Source organism: Cariama cristata, unplaced genomic scaffold, assembly GCF_000690535.1.
Source record: "Cariama cristata isolate BGI_N322 unplaced genomic scaffold, ASM69053v1 scaffold1786, whole genome shotgun sequence".
Classification (NCBI taxonomy): domain Eukaryota; kingdom Metazoa; phylum Chordata; class Aves; order Cariamiformes; family Cariamidae; genus Cariama; species Cariama cristata.
The window spans coordinates 1-26,538 of record NW_009623614.1 but is presented as its reverse complement, the minus strand read 5'-3'; the positions used below and the strand labels follow the sequence as shown (position 1 = coordinate 26,538).

Here is a 26,538-nt window from a genome sequence, read left to right as displayed (position 1 = left end):
TTACTCTTGTGTCACTTCCTCTTTAGGCTGTTTGAGCTCAGTCAGTAACTCTTTACCAGTTTCTCCTGCTTTTGAGGCAAAGAGAATAGCTCCCTGTTTAAAGCCCAGGAGCTTCAAGCTTCTGGCATAATCTGCATATACAGCATGGATCAATTTATGTAAACGAAGCATTATGGAAAACACAAATTAATAGCAAAATGAAAAGACTCAGAATGTTTGTTTTGTTTCTTTTCCCCTCACTCCTTAGCTCTCCCAAACTGAAAATGAGGAACATTGCTGTCAATTGTGCTAATCCAGTATTTTTTAGCACAAATACAGACAAAAAAGTTGTTTTAAATTCTACTATTGAATATTATAATTTATCAGGCAATATGCCAAGTGCTATAAACTAAACCAGATATACTTCAGATACGCATAAGTACTTACCATAATACCATGTCATAACTTGCAAAAGAAATTAACTGAAAGGTCATACTACAAGATTTATTTGTTAATTAGATCTACATGACTTATTTGTGGCTTTTTTTATTTACAGGCTGACATCAGTGATGACGCCATAAAACACAATCAGGTATTATTTACATATGCATTATTATTTACTGCATATAATACAAAAGTTAGAGTAACTGTTCAGAGTTTCCAGAACACCAGGTTAGATGTGCAGACTGTATTGAGCAATACTTTGGACAGCTTTTAAAATATTTACTACATTTTCAGCTCATCTGATCTTGACCTTTAATTTTCTTTTGTTTTCACTGACTTCAGAACTGACTCCTTCATAAAGGACTTCAATCACTAAAACTGTGTGTTGGTGTATATAAGAGTTCAAGGAAGGGATTTGTTTTTCCTGAGATACGTGTTTAAAAGATAACTGAACCACTGATTTCACTATACAGGTTGCAGTAATAATTTCCAAGTTCTGCAAAGAACATTTTATAATCTGTTTTTTTCTCTCCTGTTTATTTTTTTCACTTTTAGTTTGTTTTCCAGTGCCACAGGCCTGACAGAGCATCAGGAGGAGGTAATGTTATGGATTTATGCTGATGACTCCTTTTCACTTGCTTCCTCATACTCTTCAAACTACACAACCTGGAAAATAAAAACAGGAACTCCTATTCCCATGCAGACTAGTTCACCTAACATTGACTCATGCATACTCACTGCATATGTAAAAACAGGAACTCCTATTCCCATGCAGACCAGTTCACCTAACATTGGCTCATGCATACTCACTGTGTATGCGTACACAGACACAAAAACAGGATTTCAGAAAAAGGATATTTGTATCATCATTAACTTCAAACGCCCTGTACTTCAGACAAGCTTCAACAAATAAAGCTGCTCTATCGAAGTACCTCATACTGTTAAAAGGAAAAAAAAAGAGAATAATTTGTTAGGACACAAAACAGAGAAGTATTTCAGGACATCGCATCAGAACACTTGCACAGAGGCTTTCTAAAACTTTGCACCTAGGTCTGGAGTGGTAAATCTCTTCTGCACTGAGGGCAGAACAAGGCTTCTGACCATCACCAAGGTTAAACAGTATCACCATTCAGCTGCCACTACGGCACATATTCACACTCCCACGTAACACACTGCTCTCAGTTTCCAATGTTGCTCCACCTTGCTCTCTGCACCTTCATGCTTCGTAGGCCTTGAGCATTCGCTATATCATCACAGTGCTGAGTGCTTTCCTCATGGCAGCAAGTGCTGCTACCCTGCTCCCAGGATGTAGGAACAGGTCATATTGTTCCCACGTACTGCCTCGTGCTCCTTTTGCACCTGTTAGTCTGGCACTGCCCTCTCTCCAAGCTTTTTACATCTCCCCTTCCTCCTTGCACTCAAGGAACTGACATTTGATGCAAAATTTTTGAAAGATCAAGGCTCAACTTATTCAGAAATAATTGTAGCTACTATAAATTGTCTGCTTGTTCAACGGGTGCTAGTAATCTTAAAGCCTCCAGTAAATTTAAATGCCAGTATATTTCCTGAAATTGCAAAAAACCCATCAGTTCCAGCATACAGAAATGATGCACTGCTGAGGTTAATTAAAGAAAATCATGCCAAAATACAAACAAATGTCAGAAATCAAACTGCAGATCCCCTCTCCCCCCCTTGACTTCTGATTCACAAATGCTTAGATAACAATTTTGGACAGGACAAAATACAGATTGTGCTGATTCACCTTTACCTGTGCAACATTTCTGCAACTTTTGCAAAGCATCCAAGTGACAAGAGGACAAGAATAGCTTTGGACTTCTGGTTGACTTGTGGAGAGCAAAGGTGATCTACCCAACGCTTTAACACATCAGCACACTCCTCGGAGTTCAAACGAACCTTTTAAGAGATGAGAAAGCCAGTTATGAATTCTCAGCAGCTAGCAAAAGACAGCATTCTGCTTCTGTTTCATTTTTTTCAGAGAAACACTTTGGGCAGAAGTAAAAGCATCTGAAATTACCGGTCTTATTATGAAAAGTACACTTATCCCTTGAATTAACACAATATACAGGAAAACTAGAAATATATAGGTAAAAAAAAAATTCCACTTGAATCATTCCAGGTTTACAAGTGATTAACATTATTTTTACCACAAGGCTGTTCTAAACCCCCAAGAATCAAGAAGTTAGAAATCTTTATCCTTTACTGAAGACTTAAGGACAATCCATCTTTATTTTTCTTAAGAGCAGGATTCACTCATTTTGAAAATCTGAGTACAACTTTTTCCATACTTTCTGCAGGAAACACAACAGAATCTTTACTTAGAGACACTGAAAACTGACTCCTGTCCATTATAATTTGGAGAATTAATGCTATGTCTAGGTACTTTTACTGCAATTACGTTTGCATACCAAAACAGAAGTTGATGCAAATTTATGCAGTTGGTGCTAACTTTAGAATTAGCACACATGCTACATGGAGCTCAGTACAAAGTCACTGCCTAATTACTTATCCACTTCCAGGAGTGTTTTTTTTGTAATTTATTATCAACTCTGTACTGCTGCAGCCATATGCAACTTCACAAATCACTGCTCAAAAATTAGAAAATTGAGTACTCCAACCATTTTTAGGCCTCAAATCCTGTCATTTGGACAACCAGGGCAGATCTCTGTAGTCAAAAGGCTGAAGAAGATCCTGTCAACACTGATTGAATGGATTGGCTTGTTAGAGCTTAACACATGGAAAAGCACACTGATGATGATATTTCAAATTGATGTTTCAGTTTTTTAACTCTGAAAAACTTTAGCACCCTCATCAGCCTTCATACCTACGTATAGTAAGTAGGTCATTTATGTTAGCAAACTGAAAATTGAGACATTACACACCTTTGCAAGCCATGCTGCGCGATTCCATTCGCCATAAGTTTGCAAGTAACGACAGGCATCAGCAGCTTTATCGATCAGACACAGTAACTGTACACCCTCTGGAAAATAAAAACCACACTATATGATAAGTTAAGGGAAAAAAGAGTTGTTATGTAAGTTTGAGCAGATCACTCATCCCCAGAAAAAGGATCTCTATCTCCTTCTTAGCATATGAAGGTTGAAAAACCCTAATTTCTACCACCTGGCTCTCCATACAACCTGGGTGTCAGTTATCATATCCTTTTCCTGGGCTACAGAGCTTAGAAGGACCTCACAACGCTCTCATTTATCTTTGTCCTGAATACAAATGACAAGGAGTTCACTGGATTTCTCATCATAAAGAGATAATGACCTTTGTCAATAAAATAAACAGATTTCTTAGTAATCCTTTATTTTAATTTAATGTTGTCCATAGTGTAATTATTAACAGTGAAGTGTTCATTGTCCACAGAGTAGAAAGTATTTTTTCCAGGAAAGTACAGACATTTGTACTTTCTCTGCATATTTTTGAATGTTTCAGTCAATCATCATATGGTGAACATCTCTTGCATTAAGTAAAATTAACCTGTACATGTAAGAAAACATACTTTTTGAAACAAGTTCTGAACTGGAAAGGAAACGAAATCTGTATTTCAACTTCAGTAATGAGAGACCAATTTTTAATTAATTCTTTTATTAGGAAAGTGGAATATGCATAGTTTTATGTGCTCAGCCTTTTTTCATGCAAACAATTGCTAAGAGGATTACTCCAGAAATACATTTTCCAATGAAAATTAATCAAAACCAGTTGAACTTCATAACTGAGTTACTGATCATTTTTGTGTTAACCACTTTAGGTAGTGCAAACTGTAACATATGCAACACATAAGACCTGTTACAACAGGACTTCCTCCTCTCCTGTCTCCATTAGCAGCCTTGATAATGACCAGAACTACTAGTTTACAAGTAAACAGAAAATTCAAGTCACATTTTACCTGCGAGCTTTCCATTAGCTATCATGTTGGTTGCTACCAGTTTAATGGTACTTTGAGATGGTCCTGATGAGGTAACAGTTGTGACCAAGCAAGCTTTGAGTGAATCGCAGTAATAATGTGCATTCTCTGAACTTGTTTCTAACAATAGTTGCACTGCTCTGTCAGTCTGGCAAGAAACAAAAAAAATACAACTTTGACCACAACATATTCACTTTTGTTTAAAAGTCTTTACATTTTTACCCTTTTTAAGACATGGAACAAGTAACAATGAAAGTTATTCTAAAACACATTACAAAAATATCTACCTGCAGAGTAATAATTAAGATTCTATTTCAATAAGGCACCCATAGTAAGGGTAGCATTTAAAAATTCATCATGAATATAAAGTTTAATCACGGACTAATATTTCTAGAAGAGGCCAAAGAAAAATTTAATTCAGAATATTTAATTCGTTGTTTACATAAACTTTTGTAGAGTTATAAAAGGAAGAGAAGCATTTAAAATAGGCAGAGAAGAAATAAAATTGTCAAGATGCAGAAACCAGCCAGGATCTCAAGGACTGATTCAATACCTAGTATTTTAAAAAAAAGGTAGAATTCATCCATTTAAAATGTTAGCGACAGCTCAGCACCTCATCAGTGGGGCTCATTACCCTGGCTGCAGACACCTGTCTCCAAACTGAATGAATCACTGCAGGCATGTCACCTCTGCCTGTTACTAAAAGGAGGTGCCTAACTTCTAGAGAGGTCAGTTTGGTGAGGTCCGTCAAGCCGATGGCTTAGGTAATTACAGAAATAATGAAAAGCCACATTAAATACATATTAAAATCCAGTCCAGTGATTTAATAAACTGGCATTTTAAAGTTTCAAGAAACTGGTATTTTAAACAGACTATCTACAGACTAAATATTTCTGGCATCTTTTACTGGTAACATTTGTTGATATGCTGAAATGCAAAGTGGCATAGACACCATTTAAGTTCAAACCAGTAATACCAAAGCTATTTCTGGAAATGGATGCAGCACAACTGCATTATTAGGGAACAGCTCATGATATATACCACACAAATGCAACAATATTCTTATCAAGGTCCCAGTGAGCAGCTCTGTACAGTGTCTTACTGCTCAGTACAGATGCCAAAAGCTTAGGTACATCCTTTGTTACCTAAAATGAGAGTACTAAGTGCAGACCGAGTTATCCCAAAGATGTTAAGTTTTAGTTGTTTCTGGGAAATTCAAAATGTAATTTCTCTTTCCTAGTCACAAGATGGAAAGAAAAATTTTCACACAGTTCCCACAAAAATGAAATAGTCTGAAGCAGGTAACACCAAACATTACCATATACCATGTCATTAGACAGACTCTGCAGTGTAATAACACATTAAGACAGCAAAAACTATGCACTGGGTGAATAAGAGTATGAAACAATACATATAAGTTAGACAAAACTTTACTTGAATAGGATAAGTATATAAAATGGACAGGAGATAAGAATAAAAAAATCAAATATTACCCACAAACCTGGCCCAAGAGGAGAAGTTGATCAGCACATTTCCTGGTATGATCATATGTTGATCTCTTCACTTCCTGGAGATTTACCCTTTCAAGTTGGAATTTCTGCACGAAGAAGGAGAAATATTTTAAATGTAAGACTACCATGAGAAATAAAAACAAGCATTTAAAAGATCTGGAAGCATTTTGAGAGTTTTTGGAACACCCCCTATTATTAAATAATAGGGAGTGATTTAATCTGGAGCGGTATGTCACTATAAAAGTGAAATATGTGTAAGTGAAAAGCTGTAAGATCATAAGAAGGTTACAATGCTGAGCATTAATTGTGCTGATGACATTCTTATTAAATGTATTTTTGAACTCCTTGAAATACCTGGAAGTAATAATTTTCACAAAGTATGTCATAGCATATATCCAAGGGATTAAGCAACTGTTCTTGAAGGACAGCTGTGTCTGCTGGTTTTGCAGGCTTTTCCTGGGATAAGCTGTGCAAATAGTGGGCAGCAATAGTCCAGAAATGCAGTTCAGATTCATCTCCATACAGTCTGAGAAGATACAAATCAGGCCATGAAATATGTCTGTATTTTTTCATATGCCACTTAGAAATATTATACATTTAAAATATCTTTTTTATAAAGATCATTAATTCTTGTGGGCACCACAAGTACTTTGCATTATCAATGGGACAAACTACAAGAAAATATTAAGGAACGACCTTCAGCAAGCTAGATAAGTAAGCGGCTGGCCAGAAGACTGGTACAACAGCAATTAAACTCAGTGAATGTTCAGCATATAAATATGTGCAAATTGATATTTTATTGTTATTTTACACTTAATGACTAATATCCTCTTCCAACTACAAGAAAGTTACTAAGTTTGAAAAACATTTCTGAATATAGATAGACTAAAATTAGCTACAGTTTAGGCAGAATAACAACACAGAACAATTACATTTGAAATAAAAAACATGTCTTCTCCTGTTTGCACATAAACTATTGTGCATTGTGAAGCTCTGAATTACATTTTTGGGCATTGTACAACTAAATGTAATGTAGTTAGCAGAACCGCATTTATGAAAGTACCGCCAAGACTGAAGGAAGTTCTCTGCATCCAGTAAGCAAATAAAACTAAGTATTTCAGAAAGGTAACATTTCCATTGTCAGTTTCGAAAACATGCTAATACATTAGTAACAGCAGTTTAGGAATTGCACTGAGTCAAGGGAGAATTAGTTGAGTACTTCAACTTAAGCACATTCATATGCACTAATAGGATCAAGATTTTATTAGGAAACATTTGTTATAGTTATCTGAATCTCTACTACCTGGCAACTAGGAGACATCTTTGCAAGAGAGTAAAATCCGGATCAAGTAAAAGTTTCTTTATGTCACTGCAAAAAGAGAATGCCATAAATAATCTGTGAAATGCTGTGCAAGTTTTTTTTTTTTGTTGTTGTTGGTTCTGAACACAAATAGGATATATCACCTACTAATTAAAAAAAATCAAAACCGAAAATACACAATGTCTTTTCTGAACTGAAAAAATGCATCATCAGAACAATTACAACAGGAAGTATACATAATTTGAAGTATAATTGATCTCGAGGAGTTCAGTCACTCTACCAGTTTAAATACAAATAGTGAGTCTATCAGGAACCCCTTATTCTTGTAATAAAGGGAACAACCACAGGGGTGTATACAAAGCTATAAAACAGCCTGCGGTGATTCTACAAATTACAAGATTAATTCAATTACAAATAATTTTGCAACTACGTAGTGCCATAGCATAAAAGATCCACATGCATGAATTTAGGTTTTCTACATATGTTTCAGACTGGATAAAAATATACTAAGTTATCTTTTCCATCCTACTAAATGAAAGGACAAAAGGAAAATGGAAAAACTTCTCTCTACTAGCTTTAAATATGATTTTTCATAGTTTAAATGGAATGTCAAAATCTGTTCTCTGTGTAAGCAGAGCAATGTGCATGAATGTTACTCTGGAATTTTATCTTCAATAAAAGATTTTTAGAATTGTCTTTTTTTCCTCAGAGCTTAAATATCTTAACAAACCTTGGAGTATTTAAGTAGCAGTGTCCAACAGAGTCTGGACCAACATCAAAGAACCATACATTACTGAGAAATACTGCCTAAAAAATTACTAAAGCTCACTGGTCAGTTACAAACCATATACTAACCCTAATCAGTACCTTTAAAACTCTTGTTGTCAGCCACTACTATGATAATTCAGTTAAAAATTCAATACTGACTTCCATCACGCTTGATACATTCAGAACAGTACATTTTCACTGTTGAGTCAGTATTTAACACACTAGTTTGAGATAAGTTTGCTTATTTAAAAAAAAATATTTTTGAGATTGTATTATAGTATGGTTTATTTTTATTTAGAAAAAACAGAAATAAAAATTTAAAATCTTAAATAAAATGAATAAAGCACCACCTTTAAGAGTTACATAAAAATAAACTGTTTTTAAAATAAAAGCTGTCCTTACTCAAGCTTATCTTTAGAGAGGCAAAAAGTATTCTTTCTTCATTAAGTTGTGAATCGCCACAAATTTCAGGTTTTTTGCCTTCTCGGATTCCCTAGCTTATTCAAATATTAATAGGAAAATTCTTACTTGGACAATGAATTCAACTGCTCTTGAAGAAGGTTTTTAATATTTTCATTCTCTGCATAATCACTGGATAAAAAAAAGAAAAAAAGAAAGAAAAAGGTTTCCTATAGTAGCAAAATGACAAAATTATCTGAAATGGAAGAGTATCACTGGTAGCAGAAAAACACAAGAACATACATGGAAACAATCTTCCATATTCTTATGTTAAGCCATTCATGCAAGATTCTTTCTCTAGTTACTAGTTCCAAAACAGTAATGAAAGATTGTTTTTGCTCTTTCTCAGCCTCAGAAACAGTGCTACCAATCTTTCTTTTCCCACTTTTCTTTTATTCATTAACCTTGAAATTAATGAAAATGACAATGCCTAGCCCATTATTATGTGGCCACCAAGAGTACACAAGCACAATAAAGGAAACAGAAAAGTTCTCCTACTATGATGTGAAGCATGGCTCACCAAAAGTAAAGACAGGTCTATTAGACTATCAGTTAGGCTATCACTTTCAATTGCACTTTAGGAACCAACTCTGATTATTCTTACATTAACTTCTTGAACATAGAGAATGCACAGTTGTTCTCTGAAGTAATACAACCTGTAAATGACATAAAAATATTGCAGATACCCTAAAGCAGACAACAGTTTTCAACCCACAAGTGCTACTGAAAGTCAAAAGAAATAAAATACTTGACTTTAAAGCCTTCTCTGTTTATTACTTTTAGTAATAAATAGTGAAGCTCTTATCTTTTTGACAGTCTCAAAGAGTGAGGAAGCTTACAAATCTAACAGTCATTTGCAGAGAAAGACTAACAAAAGATGTAGGATTTAAAAAAAAAATAATTTTCCATATAGATATACATATCTTCTTACGTGTTCATAATATCTAGAGAATATTTCTCATTCCATGGCTGATGCAACAAGAATGCTTTTAAAGCTAATGAAGCCCTTGGAACAAGCAGATAGGGGCACCATGCAGGTTCTGAAACAAAAGGAAAAGATTCATTGTTGAGTGGCTAATGTGCAGTAATACTGTGTTCAGTAACCATAAAAAGATACCACCTTGTTTGCAAGCACCAGAAGAAAAATCACAAATCACAGTCTTTTCATATATACAGTGTGGGTTAGTACAGATAAAGGCTTATCTTTACTTTCAAGGAAAAACATTTTATAGAAGGTACAGGGTTATCAACCATGCGCAAATGAGAATTTCAGGACAGTCCATATTGAATTTAGCCATAAACTCCTGGAATACATCATACTGGCATTAAGCAGAGCTGTGTACGATGATTATTGAAACTACAAGGACATGCTGGAAAATAAGTATAGCTATATCAAAACGCAGCATAATGCATGTTCTAGTTTTACTTTGCAATTGTTGTTTCTACAGTATAATACAAAGATCAATACCCATCATCCGAAAAGGGTGTTGTGAAGTTTAACATATGCCTATATTAGCAAAGAAATATGATGAAAATTATAGCACTAACTGCTGTCACACAAATTTAAAAGTCAGTAAGTCTGTGTTCAGTACAAGGTTTGGATCGTATGCAGTAAATGCTACCCAGTGACTTAGGAGTGAAACAAGTACCAACCAGCTACGTTATTAAATATTCAGCAATTCCCTGTACTTCGTATGCACTGAATGATGTAGGAATCTTGTAAATGAGATTTTGTAATTAAAAGATTATCACAGTGTAAAGGCAGAAGGACAGCTAAATCACAGGCAACCTTAACCCTGGCATATCCTAATTTCAGTGTGGTTGGTTTCAGAACATGAATTTTTATAGCTTAATATTACAGAACATTCATTTGATAGTATAAATAGCTGTGATAAATCATGTCTTTCTTCAAACATCCCACACCACAGCTCCCCACATCACAATTTTGTTTATTACATATGTCTTAGTCAGAATCTACATGTTTTAAGGAAATTGCATGAGTAAAAGCAGGATTGACCAAAAAGATGAAAAAAAAAGCAGTTATTTGGAACACTAGTAAGAAAAAAAACAGAAAAATGTAGCTTAGTTAACTATTTAAATATTTAAATTTACTTCTTAAACATATGGCAAAAAAAAAGTCAAACAGGACTAATATTGCTATTTTAGAGTTCAGTGGGAAAAATCTATTTTGAAAAGCAATGAATCAGTCTACAAACTGCCTTTGATACTTGGAAATACCAGAAAAGATATTTTCACACATTAACAAATCTTTCAAAATCACATAATGAATATCAGTGATGTAGGCACTGATACCTAATTGATGTACCAATGCTTCTCAGGTCAACTTGCTAGACATCTGTACAAAAAGCTATTACTTTGATAATTTATATTCCAATTAAGATATCAAAAAGTACAGTTTGTTTATGAGATTAAACTTGTACCAAAAAAAACCCAGAACATATAACCAAAACCTAAAAATTTTATCTGCATCTATGAAAACTGCCATAGGGACACCTGATCCTCTACATGTGACAATTCTCTGTTCTAATAGAAGTGCTGAAAATTTTTATGGTCCACTTTCGAAATGACGTATCTAGCAGTCAATAGCAAAAAAGAAATCAACATACCTATTAAGTCCTGTTCGTCCATTCTAAAACACGATGGTCTCATGGACAAGTCTAGAACTCTAATGCACCCATCATCTGATGCCAAGACCACTTTGTCTGAAGTGCACCAGTCCACATCCAGGATTCGGAAATTGACGTTTCTTCCACTTCTTAAACTGCTCACCATTTGTACCTTGAAAAGTTATTTTTTATTTTTAGTAGGCTCTCCATCACACAGTTTAAGACTCTGTCACGTGCCCATGAGGCACACCGCAAAATTTGCAATAAAAGGTGAAGTTAGTCATAAATCATTTTAATGATTGTCTTTTTGGGAGAGTAGAGAATTTAGAAACCTTGGAGTAGGGCACATGGCTGCCCTGAAACAATACTTTTTCCCAATTGAGAGCTGAGAAAAGATCCTCTAGAGCACAGCTGTAGAGCTGCCTTTTTGTTATTTGTTTCTGACATAAAATTTCTAAGGTAAACTGGTGGAAATTTATGTTCCCTCTTTAATTCTAGTCCCTGACCTAACACACATACATCAAGGCAGAAGTGAGGCTCTCGTCAATTAACTCATGCTTTTCGTAAACATATACCTTCTTGATAAATACCAAACTCGTCTAGAAATACATTTAGACATACTACTAACATAACATTATGGTAATAGGATGATTTATTGTCCACAAACAAAACAGATAAACAAAACTTTCTAAACCGCACTTTTAACCACAGGTCAGTAGTTAGACAATTTGTAACCTTTCTGTAGCATCACAGAACACTACAGTTGTTAATGTAAGGAAATATTAACAAAGCCTCCACTGCAATCAACATTCTGCTGTTTCAAATCACTTGTTCAGAGCAAAGCATGGAGTTAGAGAGATGTAAGGTACAACAGCTCTAGAGCATGATTACTCTTAGCAGCGAGAGAATTAGAGAAAAATGTGGAAATACCGGATAACTGGTTGTAGGCAAAGGTGAAGTTCTAAGGAGAGGATTATATGGATAATAGGATGGAGACTGTAAAATATTTCTACAGATATTCTGAAAGATTTTTGGCTGACAATGTGAATTAATTTTAAATACTTACATTTGGAAAATCTTCCCCTTGCCCCAGAAAAAGAGAAGGAAGAGCTACAGAAGTAGTATCCTACAGCATCAAAACTATTTAAACGTGCTTCAAGGAGAGACTCATGGGATAATATTCTACTCCGCCTACGTAATTCACAGATGTTGGTCATACCTGCTCTCCGACTCTTACCATCAACAAAGAGTTTCATACTGCTCAAAATTAAAGTGTCTGAGTTTGGAGCTGGTGCTCATTACAAAGTGAACAGAAAAAAATTAAAATTCCTGTTTCATACCCTCATACCTGAACTTACTCTGGGGAGCTAAGCTAAAACAGTACAATTATCTTTTCTTCCCCATGGTGCTATAATCCCCTGAAACACCTATGAGGCAAACCCCAGAAGATTTCTGAATGTTACTACAGAATTTCTGAGGAAGATGAGAAGCTAGACAACGTTAATTAACAACTGTCTAGCCTTCTGGTATTCCCTAATGAATTAAATTGATGCACTGAAGAATATATACTCTTGACTATACACAGAAGTTAAGAAATCTGTAGTGAAAATACTCTCTTGTCCAAAGACTGAGGACTTCCCATTAAATTTTCAATGTCTGCCTCAAAAACATTACAAGACAATGACAAAGAATATGTCAGAGACGTTGTCAGCTTTATGAGTGAAAGGTACGTTTCATTAATGACAGCTTAAAAATGCTTTATAGGAACTAAAAAGTCTTCTGAGAAAAGCCATACAACTTCATCATATAACTGTCAGTAAGAAATCATGACTAAGTAAAACTTAATCCCTGACTCGTCCTGATTTTCAGAAGTAATATGTGTATTTTGCAAAGAAGCGCATATGAAACCAATGACACTTACCTCTTTTGAATCCCAAATTTCTGCTCCATCATTGTACATTGCAAGAAGTTTTTGATTTCCTTTCCCTGGGGCAAAACGTATCTTTTTCACCCAGCTTCGGTGTGTAGGAATTCCCCTAAGAAAAGCAGAGCACAAAATTAGTACCAATCATTCTATATTTAATATAGTGGCTAGTTAAATCCTCTCCATGAACATTGCAGATGCTGATATTGTATAGATTGAGGAGAACAATCTATTTACCTATATATGCACACACAAATGGCTATCCAAATTATGAAAACTAAGAAGATTAAATGCTTGAAATAAATACCACAATACTTAACGTTTTCTCAGAAGCCATTGCAGATTTAACATAAGATAGATATTTATCTTAAAAATTTTGATAAAATGTTACTCTATCTGAAAACACAAAAGATGAAATGTAGAGAACTGTAACACAGCAGGCACTTTCTGAAATTTTGTTTCAAAATGCTTGCATTTTTCCCCTCAAACACCACAGATGATGTCCTACAACGAAGAACAAAAATATGGGAGGGGAAAAAAACATTCTAACGCTCATTATCTCATGATGGTCAGACTTAATTTGCATTCATACCTGGATACTCTAGCTTTCAAATCCCAGAAGTTTAAGTTTCCATCAACATCTCCAAGAACGAGGATATCCCCCTTCCAGGCAATACATGTAATGCTACCCATACTTCCCTAGAAATGTTTAAGCAGAAGAAAAAAAAAATCTCGTGTTTAATAGAGCCAAACATAGGAACAAATATTTCAACATTAATATTTCATTTAAAAAAATATTATATGGTTTGATAAGCCAAATTCTGCTCAGTTAAAACAGAAACAATTCTATTGCATATAAGCATTTATCAAGTCAGTCATATTTCCTTCGAGATGGTTCAAAAGACATTTCCTTGTAAGAAATTTTGGATTTAAAGCAATGGAAATCACTTCTCTGTCTCTTGTTGCAAGGAAACACCAACATGACAGATGTCATTAATCACAATACTAGCAAATACTAAAGTAGGAAACAAAAATAAAAGAATTCCTATTTGTAAATTCAATTTATCAAAGCCTTCAAGAACAAATAAAAAAAGAAAGACTGTTCTTCAGACTAAGTGGGAAAAAAACCCAAACTTAAAACTCACAACACAGTGCTCTGGCCCACTCAAGTCCTCCTGATGATGTAAGATAAAATCCATTAACAGAGCATAGTCATGCTTCAATAACATTCTTTTTGTTATTCAAGCTTTTTGTATATGCCTTACTAAAATTCTTAAAATATGTAATTTATTCAGAAACCAAGTCAGGGACTATGAAGATTCCGACTTGCAAAAAAAAAAAAAATATCATTTATTTCAACAGCATTTTCAATAGAAAAACTAAGATTGTGAAAACAGAATTTCTACGGTCTTTGAAGTTGGAATTTTAATTTCATATTTCAAACTACTGCTTTAATGACTACTTGCCACTAAAATGCATATCCCTGCTTTTTTTTTCTGGCAATCATAGCTAAGAAAAAAATGAAAGCATCAATGATATAGAAAATTGGAACTCACATCAGGAGGAACTCTTGCACTGTCTTTTACTGAGTTGCCTTCTACTGTGAGATGATAAACCTGCCCATCAGCACCTGTAAACACAAAGTGCTCTCTGGCAGAAATGTTCTGGCTCAGCTCCGATTTACTTTCGGCTTCCTGTAACAAGCTTTAAAAGCGAATGCAATGAGACACAAGTATTTCTTTCTTGACACTAGCATTGCAAAGTAAATTCTCCCTAACTAATGCACAATAAAAAATACATATACCCTTCAAAACAATTTATCCAGAAGCAACAGTTAACTCATGTATACACTTGTGGAAATGTTCAGGGGCAAATAAGAGTTTTACTCCAAGAACCAGGTAACTAACGGACTGCTACAGACACAACTTAGAGAAACAGGTACGCTGTTTCTCTCGTTCAGCAGTAAATCAAAGTTCCACATCTACAAGCTAAAGGGAGGTCCATCAAGTTGCTTTGCATGGTATCTACTCAAGAATCAGTTCCAAAATATTCTGTTCTATAGAACAACGGCACATGGTGGAAAAACAAAAACTGATGCAGAACAGCATCAGAATAATACCTGATCACAGAAGATTCTACACTGCTGACTTCAGTATCTGATGCAACCGTCTGCCGGGCCATGGCCTCACGGGCTGCTAACTGCTTCTTCCTCAGGCTTTTTAAATTATGAGAAGGTGACCACTCCTGTGAAAAATTGTCCAGGAAATCGGAAAAGACAAATGTTTACTCCCAGAATTTACTGGGGATTTTTCTGTTAATTACAATTATTTCAATAAAGACTGTTTTCTAGGATACCTCCCTCCACAACCCAAGTGGTAGACCAGATTTTTCCACTAGTACCTCCTTCTTTCTTGGCCCTATTTGATGACAGATGAAAACTCTATCCCAGCCAAAATCAGGACATACAGATACAGGAACACTTTGCTGCAAAGTTGTACATATATTTTTATACAATCTCAACATATTACCTTTAATAAACAGTAAGTAATAGATTTTATTCCTTACCAAAGCAGTTGCTGTAGGGAAGTTTTTAGACATTTCTCTGAGCAGAGTGCATGTTCTGACATCCCAGATCTCCAGTGGTTTGTCTTTAAATACTACAGCTAGATACTGCCTAAAACAAATTAGAATTTACTATATCAAAAGCAATCATTTCATTATTCCATTTTAATTTGAGCAGTTTGCTTCACAAGTCGATACTGCCTAAAACAAATTAGAATTTACTGTATCAAAAGCAATCATTCCATTATTCCATTTTAATTTGAGCATTTTGCTTCACAAGTGTTGTTCATATTGGAACTCTGGAAACCCTCAAAAACACAGAAGCAGCAGAGTAAATTAATTTGGCTCTTTTTTCTGAAAAACAGTCCTCCTTCAAAGCTAAAAGAATTAGAAATTTCTGCCAGGTGGTACTGCTCGATTACTGTAAAGGAGACACGGGAAGTGACTCAGAGAAAGCAGCAGCACCTCTAATTTAGCCATATTTAGCCCGAGTTGATCACTGCACAAGATATCAGAGAGACACACCAAGACTGTAGGATGGACAGGTTTTTTTTTCTCTACTCCAGACACATGCCACTTCCCTAATCCACTGATAAATGAACATAAAATCCTCTTACACTAAACCATTTGTCAGTCATATCTTCAGAATTTTCTTCTGTGGAGTTAGATGAGTAAAACACCTTCAATCTACCACTTTTCACATTTATCTTGAAAATACAGAGAGGCTCTGCAGCTATATGCACTCTTCACAACTGCATTGGTCTCAATTCAAACGAACTATCCTTTCTTTTGGGTCACAACAACCCCATGCAACACTACAGGCTTGGGGAAGAATGGCTGGAAAGCTGTCTAGAGGAAAAGGACCTGGGGGTGTTGGTCGACAGTCGGCTCAACATGAGCCAGCAGTGTGCTCAGGTGGCCAAGAAGGCCAACGGCATCCTGGCTTGTATCGGGAATAGTGTGGCCAGCAGGACTAAGGAAGTGATTGTTCCCCTGTGCTTGGCACTGGTGAGGCTGCTCCTCAAATACTGTGTTCAGTTTTAGGCCGTTCATGACAAGAAAGGCATTGAAGTGCTGGAGTGTGTCCTGAGAAGTGAAGTCCAGTGAAGCTGGTGAAGGGCCTAGAGCACAAGTGTTATGAAGAGTGGCTGAGGGAGCTGGGGTTGTTTAGCCTGGAGAAAAGGAGGCTGAGGGGAGACCTTATCACCCTCTACAACTATCTGAAAGGAGGTTGTAGCAAAGTGGGGGATTGGTCTCTTCTCCCTGGTAACAAGTGATAGGACAAGAGGAAATGGTCTCAAGTTCTGCCAGGGCAGGTTTAGATTGGATATTAGGAAGAATTTCTCCACTCAGGGAGGTGGTGGAGTCACCATCCCTGGAGGCATTTAAAAGACATGTAGATGTGGTGCTTAGGGACATGGTTTAGTGCTGGACTTGGCAGTGCGAGGTTAATGGTTGCACTTGAGGACCCTAAAGGTCTTTTCCAACTTAAACGATTCTATGATTCTTGTTCTCACTTAACATTCTAGTCTCTTCATCTAAGTCCATGGTTGTTCTTAATTTTTAATGTATTGGTAAGATCATTACATGGTTGAACTCTTCCAAATTCTCTGGAACACATACATACTTCTGTAAATATTCCTATGCAAGCTAGAGAACATTAATTCCTTCCTCCACTGTAAACAAAAAAAAACCCTTCTAAAATTTAGGTACAATGCCTTATTAAATTCAACACTACTTTAAATTAATTTACACAGCAAAGTAAAGTAATCTCACAGAGTACTACTGTCATTATTTTTGATACTGTAAAGACCAGGACCTCCTGTCACAGGCCTGATCTCAAACTAAGCAGGATTTGATGGTAAACAATCTGGTCGTTTATCAGTTGACTTCTCAAACAACTATACCTCACATCTGGTTTTCCAGTAGACAATTATTGTAAAGGTGTGAAATAAATACTTAGAAAAATTAACAAACGTGAAAAATCATCCCACCTTTAACGCCAGTCTCCTAGTTTTAAGTAAAGCTTAAGTGATAGAAAAAGGAATTAACTCATAACATAATCAAAGTTGACAAAAATTGTTCAGCACTTCGATTCTCCCTAATATTATCAAAATGTCCATACACTGAACACAATTCTTAAAAGAACTACAATATTAAGAACTGATCTTGCAATGTGATTGGATCCTGAAGTTACAAAGTCAACCACAGAAACATTCACAGCTTCTGCACTTTGAACTAATATTCTGAAGTATTTTTCTCTTGATGCTGTTGCACATTTTTCTATTCTCTCTGGAGTGTTTTTTCCTGGAATTTGTATTATTTCTATGAAGTCATGAGGATCTTCATGCAGTACAGTAAAATTTATAAACTTCAAAAGGCTAATCTACTTACTTCAAATGAGACACCTTTATCATTTCAATAGCTGGCTCGTCATTGCCTCGCTCCCCACGAAATGCGATGCTCCTGCCTGGAAGACAAAAACAACATGGGGGAAAACAGACATAGTTACTAAACTAAATATAAATCTAGAAACAGTTTATAAACTATTCTGTTTGTAAACAGAAATAGTTTACAAACTAAACTAGAATATCTCCAAGTAACTTGCTGTATCTTACATTACTCTTGTCATTGTCAAAGTTCTACTGCATTTCAAAGGACTAAATATAATGTAAACTCTATCGTCTAATATAACTGACTCACTTCCCGAGCACAACTACTGAAACTGATGCACCATGAGCATTACACAAATACAGAGTTCAAAGAGTCATTATCTTCCATTCAAAGACGATGAGATACACTTCTCAGCTCCCCAAGGAAGAAATTCAAGTCCTAGTTTTGTAAGAGAAATTAACTCTGCCATAAACTAAGTCTGAAAGTAATTTCCATTGTAAAGTACTAACTCATTCTACTCTTAGCAGAACCATTCTCTCTATTCCAAAGAATAAATCCAAAGAACTTATTATCTCATCCCCAACAAAATTTTCACCCATCTGTACAAAGCATTGCAGAATTAAAGGCATTACACATATCACTAAAATAAAGAACGATCTACAAACACCAAGGTATCACAGCATCTCCTATGCAAGTTTCATTCTCCTTAGTTTTCAAAGAAAATTCAATTTTTCAAACTTTAGCCACTCCTGTAGCTGTTCATAGCTAAATTACTTATCTTATGCCAATTATGTGAATAAATCTAGTTATCAATAATGCTAGTTAGAGCTTTCATGTCAGAGGCCAGGCTACAGGAAACCTTCCAGCTCTATTTTCTTCATTAGTCATGAAACGCCTTAGGAATTTCCCTCCTTGTTTTTGTTCAGAAACTTAAATGAGAGTTTCACCAAAATGTTCATGAAGTAAGTACAAGTCAGGACAGTTTTCCTAGCCCTAATTAGAAAGTTGGGCTAATTAGTAATGGACAAACCAACAATCAAACAGTTAAGTAATTATGCCTTTCTTGTAAGCTTCAAAAGAAGAAACATAACATTTTTTTAAGCAAACCATATGCTAAGGTCTCAGGTACTCACATTTACTTGAAACTTGGTTGCCTGAAGAAATACTGAATCATTGATCACTTATATTTATAAATGTTTCAATACTGATTTACAAGCTTAGTGAAAAATCAAAATCCCATTTTACATGAGATTAATTTTACAAACTACCTTTTTTTTGTTTTGATTTTAAACAAATGAATAAAAGATATTATATAGAAAAAAATTACAATACTGTCATGTTAAAAGAATAGCCTCTTTGTGCAGCATCCTGGAGATACAAAAATTGAGTCTTTTCCATAAGCTTAAAAAAAAAATAAACTCACTTTATGCTACATAAAGCAATTCAGAATTAGCCATGCATTACAAGGCTTTTCAATTAGAAATTAAATGGCTCCAGGTTTTCACATTCAAAAATAACTTAAAATTATTGAAGTGCTTCCTATTCTAGGCCACCTAATCTCCCAAATTATACCTCCTAGTATTATGCAAATATTGAGTTCAATCACAAATACATTTGTTATCCATTACAAGGCCAGAATAGTTGAAAAACACATATAACCTGTTAGTTTTACTATCAACAGTATCTTCTACGAAATTATTTATTTTTTAGCCCTTCCACTTCTTTATAAAAGGACCAGATTTTACTATTAAAAGACCCATTTTACATTCATAGACACACTCAAATTCTGGTCATGTGCCTGGCCTGTCTTGAAAAATTATCTGTGGCTGATACAAACCACAATAAATGGTTCAACACTATTTCAGGTGCACATCAAACAATGGTGTAGACTGTGACAAAACACATTTGGAAATACATGCATTTTGTCAACAAAATGTACCACTAACACCCATGCTGTGTGAATGCTTCTAAATCTCCTGCTGACACATATTCATTCTTTTAGTAAGTCCAAGCCACAGACATCTTTGCAAAGGTGTTGTTTCAAGTCTGTCTGTGGAGCACCAGATGGAACACATTACATGGCTTCACAAGGACAGTTAAAACTACTCTTTATTATTTTATTTTGTCATGACAACAGAAGGAAAAAAAAAAAAGTAGTAAGAACTTAGGTTTGTCACTCCCCAGCAAATCTGTCAGCCTCTCATATAGATTTCTCATGAAATACTAACCTGTTGGTAGGTCCACCAGCTGCAGCTCATTCCTCACTAGCCCCAGATTGTTAGGTGTTGATGTGGCAAAGGAAATAAACCCACTCAAGCTTATCCACTCAATTCCCCTGTCATCAGAAAAGAGTACATGGACCATATTAGCCAAAATATTTGAATGGCTAGAAAATACCCTGGACTGAAGTACAATATTTTTTTCATGCACATTCTTCAACTTGAAAACAGCACAGAAGTAATTTTCTACACTTTATGGGAACACTATATTTAAGCATAAAAAGAAGCTACGCATTTACAACTATGAAGTATAAAATTACCAAATTAAATGAAAGAAGAGCTTTCTTTTCATACTACACTAGTTCTTGTTTGGTTAAAACAAAAATTTCAGTTAGAAACACTGGTAACTTTTGCAAATATCCCTCACAGATACTTGGCACTACAGTGGACTAAAAGCACTGCTCTGATTAAATCAGTGGTTTATCAGATGGAAAGAACTGTCAAGTAACTCTAATTTGCCAGCATAGAGAAAGAGAAAGATATTCGTATGGAAAGCAGGGTGGGTAGACTTGATTTTTTCAGTCCAGAGAGAGGAGAAACAAAGATGATAAAAAAAGAGAGGCCCTGAACAGATTTCAAAGGCTATCACAAAAGAACTGAAAACCTGGTTATTTTTGTCCTTATAGATCATGCTAAGGCAGCCACAAACCAAATTACGTTGAAATATTGCAAGGATGTAAAGTTACACTGTATACAGTATATTGTCAGCATATATGGATTCTAAGCAAATTCTTGAAATATACCACAGGCTGTCCACAAAAGGACAGAAAGCAGCACTAGGTGGTACTGTTCCAAAACGAGATAGTCCTCCGTCCCCATTTCCCACACACACTTTGTGCCAGCATAAATTGTCCAGTGTATTATCTGTGAAATAAATCGAGGAACTAATCTAAAAGAAAATTGAGACTGTTCCAATACATACATATGCCCAAGTTAATTTTAACACAGATAAAAGGATTTAGGTTTTCCTCAAATCCTTCAAACACAGATTACTTAAGAACTATTTCCAAGACATCCAAGTCTTCTGACACATCGATTCTAAAATCCTGGTCTGTTTTGCAACAATGTATGTGAAATATGAGAAAGATAAATAACAGTATTTATGATTTACTGTCAGTACATCCAACTCTTATAAAGTAGAAGCTTCCTAAATGCAATGTAGATGGGTGAAAGCAAAAAGCACTCCCATAATATTTTGCACATATAAGTTACAGGCATATTTATCTTCATTTTCTTAGTTCAAGCTTTTAAAAAATGGGAAGTTTTATTCCTAAGTCCACAAGTAAAGTTAAAAATGTAGGTCCTTTTCCGATCAGGACCTGTGAAAGTTCAAGCAATAATTTCAATTAAAATTAGAAGTATTCCATTACTAATTGAAACATTACAGGAATGATTGAATAGAAATCTACAATTGCAATAATGTGCGCCATTGCAAGTCTCTGAAGGGTCGTAAATACAGGGAGCTTTCTGAAATCGAAGAAATATGAATACTGACACCTAATTTTTATCTATTATTCTACTAAGTTTTTTGGAAAAAGCACAGAATGCTCCTAATGTATTGTTATTCACCGCTTTCATTCGAAGACCTGTGGCATTTTCTACACTTCTTTCATCAGCTCAGGTTTAACAGGATAAGTCCTTTTTCTCTGCTGCCAGCTGGCCATCTGTTAACACCCATAAAAATCTACAGAAATCCAAGACACTCATGATCAGAAGGAAACCTTAGCTTAGCTAACTGCTTGCACCTGAAACAATGCAATTTTTTTTATTGTCATACATGTAAATTGAAAATCTAAAGATAGTGGTTCAAGTTTTAACGAAGGAAACAAGTAATGCCTTCCCTACTGAAATGTCTCCATTTGCAAAATCTCCTCATAGAAGACATCTTTGTCTACTAGAATTAAGTGTTCCATTCAGCTCTAAACTACTTCTCAGACAGGATCCACTCTTTTAAAATATGAAATTCAGGGATTCTATACATTGAACCTGTCTCAGTTACTTCAAGGGTAAGATTCAGCTGTTTTGATTAATGTTTCCAATGCAAACAAATTATAGAGTGTACTGAAGCGGACAAAAACACAAACGACTTTCCTACTTTGGAATGGATTGTTGTGACTTTATGACAAGACAGTTGCTACTCAAATTAATTATAAGAATTATAAGAAAAAGAGAAAGGTAAAATTGGAAATAAAACTGTATCTTAAATAAATTAAGAAGTATTAAAAATCTCAATCATATACATTACCAGAAAATACTCTCAGCCTCTAATTTTACTATTTAAAAAGAATTTTCCTTGTACTTCAAAAGTATTTGTATGGTCTACATGTCCAAAAGTGAATGTTAGCAAAAGGTTAAGAAAAAGAAATTACAATTAAGTGCTGAACATGGTACGACTAAGATAATTGTACATCCTGCAATGGCGACTTCACAATTCAATTCTGAATTCACAGGATTTATTCGCAACACTGCTTATGCTTGTCAGGCAACACATACTTACTAATGCACAGAAATAAATCTCGCACACCAACACTTGTATGACAGAACTGGTAGATATTTTTCATTCATCTTTCTCTACACGAGGAAAGTTTTTTTAAAGAGGTGATGAATGTTTGCAAAGCAGTTTCCCAAAGGGGAGTCTGCTTAAATTCAACTGCTAAAATTTGGATGTAATGCAGTAATTTTCAAGTTTTGCCTGCAGGCCACACACATTCTTGCTACAGTCAGTGAGATTTTAATTTTAAAAATTAAAGCTGTTGCAACCTTGAACTTGCTGAGCTTCAGTGAAAAAGAATGAGAAGCACTGCTTTAGTTATCTATGTATCAGAATAAGCAAAAGTAGCAGCGACAGGCATTGCAAATGCACCACTTTCACTGAACTGGAAGCTACACTGCAGGCATTTTATTTATATGTCCCAAATATATTCTCCTTTGCATTGAAGATGTATTATCATCTCCTATCTTACCACAATAGCTTAGATTGCTCCACTTAGAAGACAGAACAGGTATAAGACTTAGCTATTTCATGGTTCTTCTAGTTTCTCTTTATGACAACAACTGTTTGCATTTCTCTCTATGTTGAAGGAAGACAGACTGCCCTCCGGCTCAGAGCTTCTCTCAGCCAGCATACATGCTATAGTCCCCTTTCGTTTTTTTTCCCCCCTCACTTATGCTCCTAGCAGTAGCCTGACTGACTTTTCCTCTTCACGTGCTCTGAAGCGTTTCTCCTTCTTCTTGCCTCGGTCTTCTTATAAAAACTAAATTAAACTCCAAGGAAACATATTTACTCACATAGCTATTTCACTATTTGTTTACAACTAAGTCATAATCACAGATAAAATTAATATTGAAGGTTACTCATGAGTATGAACTATCTTAAATGGATGACAGAAAGACAATTGTCCCTCTTCCTAATCACAATACAGAAATTGCAAAGTTTAAAAAAAAACACAACCCCAAAAAAATCAGCATGTGACTATGTATGTAGTTTCTACAAAAGAACACTCTAATCTTCAAAAAAAAAAAAGTCATAATTGCTAGCCCCTAGACAACTCAGTGGCCATTATTTTAGCACGCTTGATATGTAAAGGACAGTTGCCATTCCAAAGACCTTAGTTTTATTACCTTCTCTTCTTAAATTACAGAGCACTGAAAATTCTGCTGGCTTTGAGTTACAATTTTAGGGTATTCTCAATTACATACTAAAATAATGGTGTTCCCTGAAGGTGTATTTTCAGATAAAACTGAAACAGAGGCATTATCCAATCTATCTGCGTTTTAGAGGTAAAGTAAGAATTCCCACTGAAAGACAGACTGTTGAACTCCCTGAATATTAATTAAAAAAAAAATCCCTGTGTCGTATTCTACATTGCTTAAAGCATTCCCTCGAACCTGTAAAAATGATGTAGAAAGTCACTCAGACCTTTCAGAGCAGGATTGAAGAAATTAAAACAAATATTCAAAAGAGCTACCCAGATAACAGCTTACGGTTAAATAAAATTCACAGTCATTTTAATTTTGTTCTAAAAATACCACTCGTGCAAGGACAGTTGCTAGAAAGATCATGTGTTCTTGAAGTTTTTCAAAAGCTGCAAAATCTTTACAAAGTGAAAAGCCCAAACTAACAAAACTTCCAATAATACACAAAGCCAAAACAAAAGATAAAGAAATATTTTTTGAAAAGCTTATTTCCTCCTGTTTCCCCATCTTAATTATTTTTTTTTAATTTGTGAAATGGTAGTAGTGGTTTTCATTTTGAATTCTATAATCACCTTAATAAGAAAAAAGTAGTATCCTCTTGTGCTGCATAACAGAAAATAAAATGAAAATAAGTTGTAAGTAGGTGATGGCATGAAACCCCAAAACGCAAATGCTTTAGGACAGAAAGGGGAACTCTATTCTTACAGTGCCGACTAATCACACCACAAATGTAAATATACTTACATAATTTGGTGGTAGATTCAAAGTAGGTTACAGAACTCTTAGAGATATGTATTCTCAGTCACATGCACTTTTCTTAACTTTTCATAGAATGAACAGTAAAATGAAGACCTTAACCTGCTGAAGGCTTCACACCACAACTCTGATACAAATTTTTACTAACATTACTACTAAAAATAAGTATTTTATTTTCCACACTTAAATCTGTCTGGAAATATGTATCCAGCAACCACCATCTTGAATATCTTTGCCATTTGTTATCCAAAAAGTTATGCCATTGTGTACTCAAAAATACACAGTATAACAGCTTTAAAACTTCTTCTGTTCCTTCTTAGGACGGATAAATACTAAGTCCTGTATATGGTCTTTGAAATGTTTTAACGATAAAATGATTTTTTACTTCAGTTAGGACTAGAACTGTCTCAACAGCAATCTCAGCCCCAAGGGGGCAAAGTAAATAAACCTTGCCGTACAAAACAGAATTATTTCAAAGGACACAATCTGTGAGTCATAACAGTTATATAAATAAGACACTGTAACAAAGTTTCTTGTTGTAAAAAGACTTCTTTGTACTACAATGCACTAAAGAAACTGGAACTAGTTGACATGCATCCTATATCAGCAGGCACAGATACAATTCAAATACTTAGTTCAATGTAATTTTCACTTTAATTTTGACAGTGTGTTACTGCTTATACATAGCAAAAATACTGTTAGGGTAGACTACTCAACAGGTAATTTTCTTGAGCATCATTAACAATGAAGTAAGACACTCACACTGCTGGTACAACAATAGATGTTTTAGCATTTGTCTCCCAGAACGATTATAGTAGGAATTAAAATTAAAATCTTACCTGACTTCACAGGAATGGATGCTTAATTCTTTGTGTAAGAGACCACTTGTAAGATGAAACACCAGGACAGAGCCATTACTTGTACCTATAAAAAGTGATTTTTAAAAAAAAAAATATATATATATACCCATGTTATTCTTCTCTTCCATACTTCAGTGAAAATGCAGGATTTACAGCTATACATCTTTTTTTTCCTAAATACCTGTTAACTATTATATTTTACAATTTTAGAAAAGGTATTTTGATTTCTAGTGCTTAAATCCCAAATATTAAACCCTCCAAGGTTTTCTGCAGCCAGTGATATCCATTTGGATCACAACATTTTCCTGAAACTATTTATAGAGCCTGTAGAAAATCTGTTCATTCTTGCATTTTCACAACATAGCCAGTTGCAGGAGAAAGGAATGGGGTTTTTTGTTTTGATTACTTGAGATGAGTAAATGCCTCAAGGAAGAGTATTAACTGTATTTCCAATAATCCCAAGGGAGAATGATGGGTAGATTTTACCAAATCGTTAAAGCAATTCTGCTTTATCAACCCTGAAATAATGATCATCTTAAAATTACAAATCAATAACTTAGTAGCTATTAGCTTCAATTAGATTAAAAACCTTCTGAAACAGTGAAAGTTACAATCTTCTATTAGACACTGATTAGACTTAATTGTTCTTCTCTTTTTCTTTACATGCATATCAACTTCATTAAATACAAAAATGGATACCTAAAGAGTCATACTGGTACCTTAGGTCTAGAATGCTACAGACCTTGCTGTAAATGGATTTTATACCTACCTATTAGTTTCTTCATCTTTATATTTCAACTGTTTTAACAGTTACAGCTTACATAAAATCAAAAGTTACATTTTAGTAGCATCACATCATGTAATGATAGCTTGCCTAGATTTCAGAGCACAACTATTGATGGTACTTTTAGCTCAATAACAATAGAAGTATTAACAAGAACAGCACACACACATACATGCATTATTATGGCTTTTTCATTACTGGAGTGATATCCTCTTTGTAAGCTCCTGTATAACATTCATCTTC

The 26,538-nt window shown here is 34.9% G+C and overlaps 1 protein-coding gene across 1 annotated transcript; it reads right to left on the bottom strand.

The window, feature by feature from the left end:
* On the bottom strand, positions 1-25,579 carry WDR11 (WD repeat domain 11; the record flags this gene model as incomplete). The annotated part of the gene is made up of 19 exons (XM_009702790.1): positions 1-158; positions 1,282-1,361; positions 2,192-2,337; positions 3,324-3,421; positions 4,337-4,502; positions 5,856-5,951; positions 6,220-6,391; positions 7,169-7,234; positions 8,483-8,545; positions 9,345-9,453; positions 11,041-11,212; positions 12,962-13,076; positions 13,557-13,663; positions 14,521-14,668; positions 15,084-15,208; positions 15,530-15,638; positions 17,921-17,996; positions 20,149-20,255; positions 25,491-25,579. Coding segments are annotated over 19 exons (2,202 nt in total), but the record flags the coding sequence as incomplete, so codon positions are not given.
* Positions 25,580-26,538: the final 959 nt, after the last annotated feature.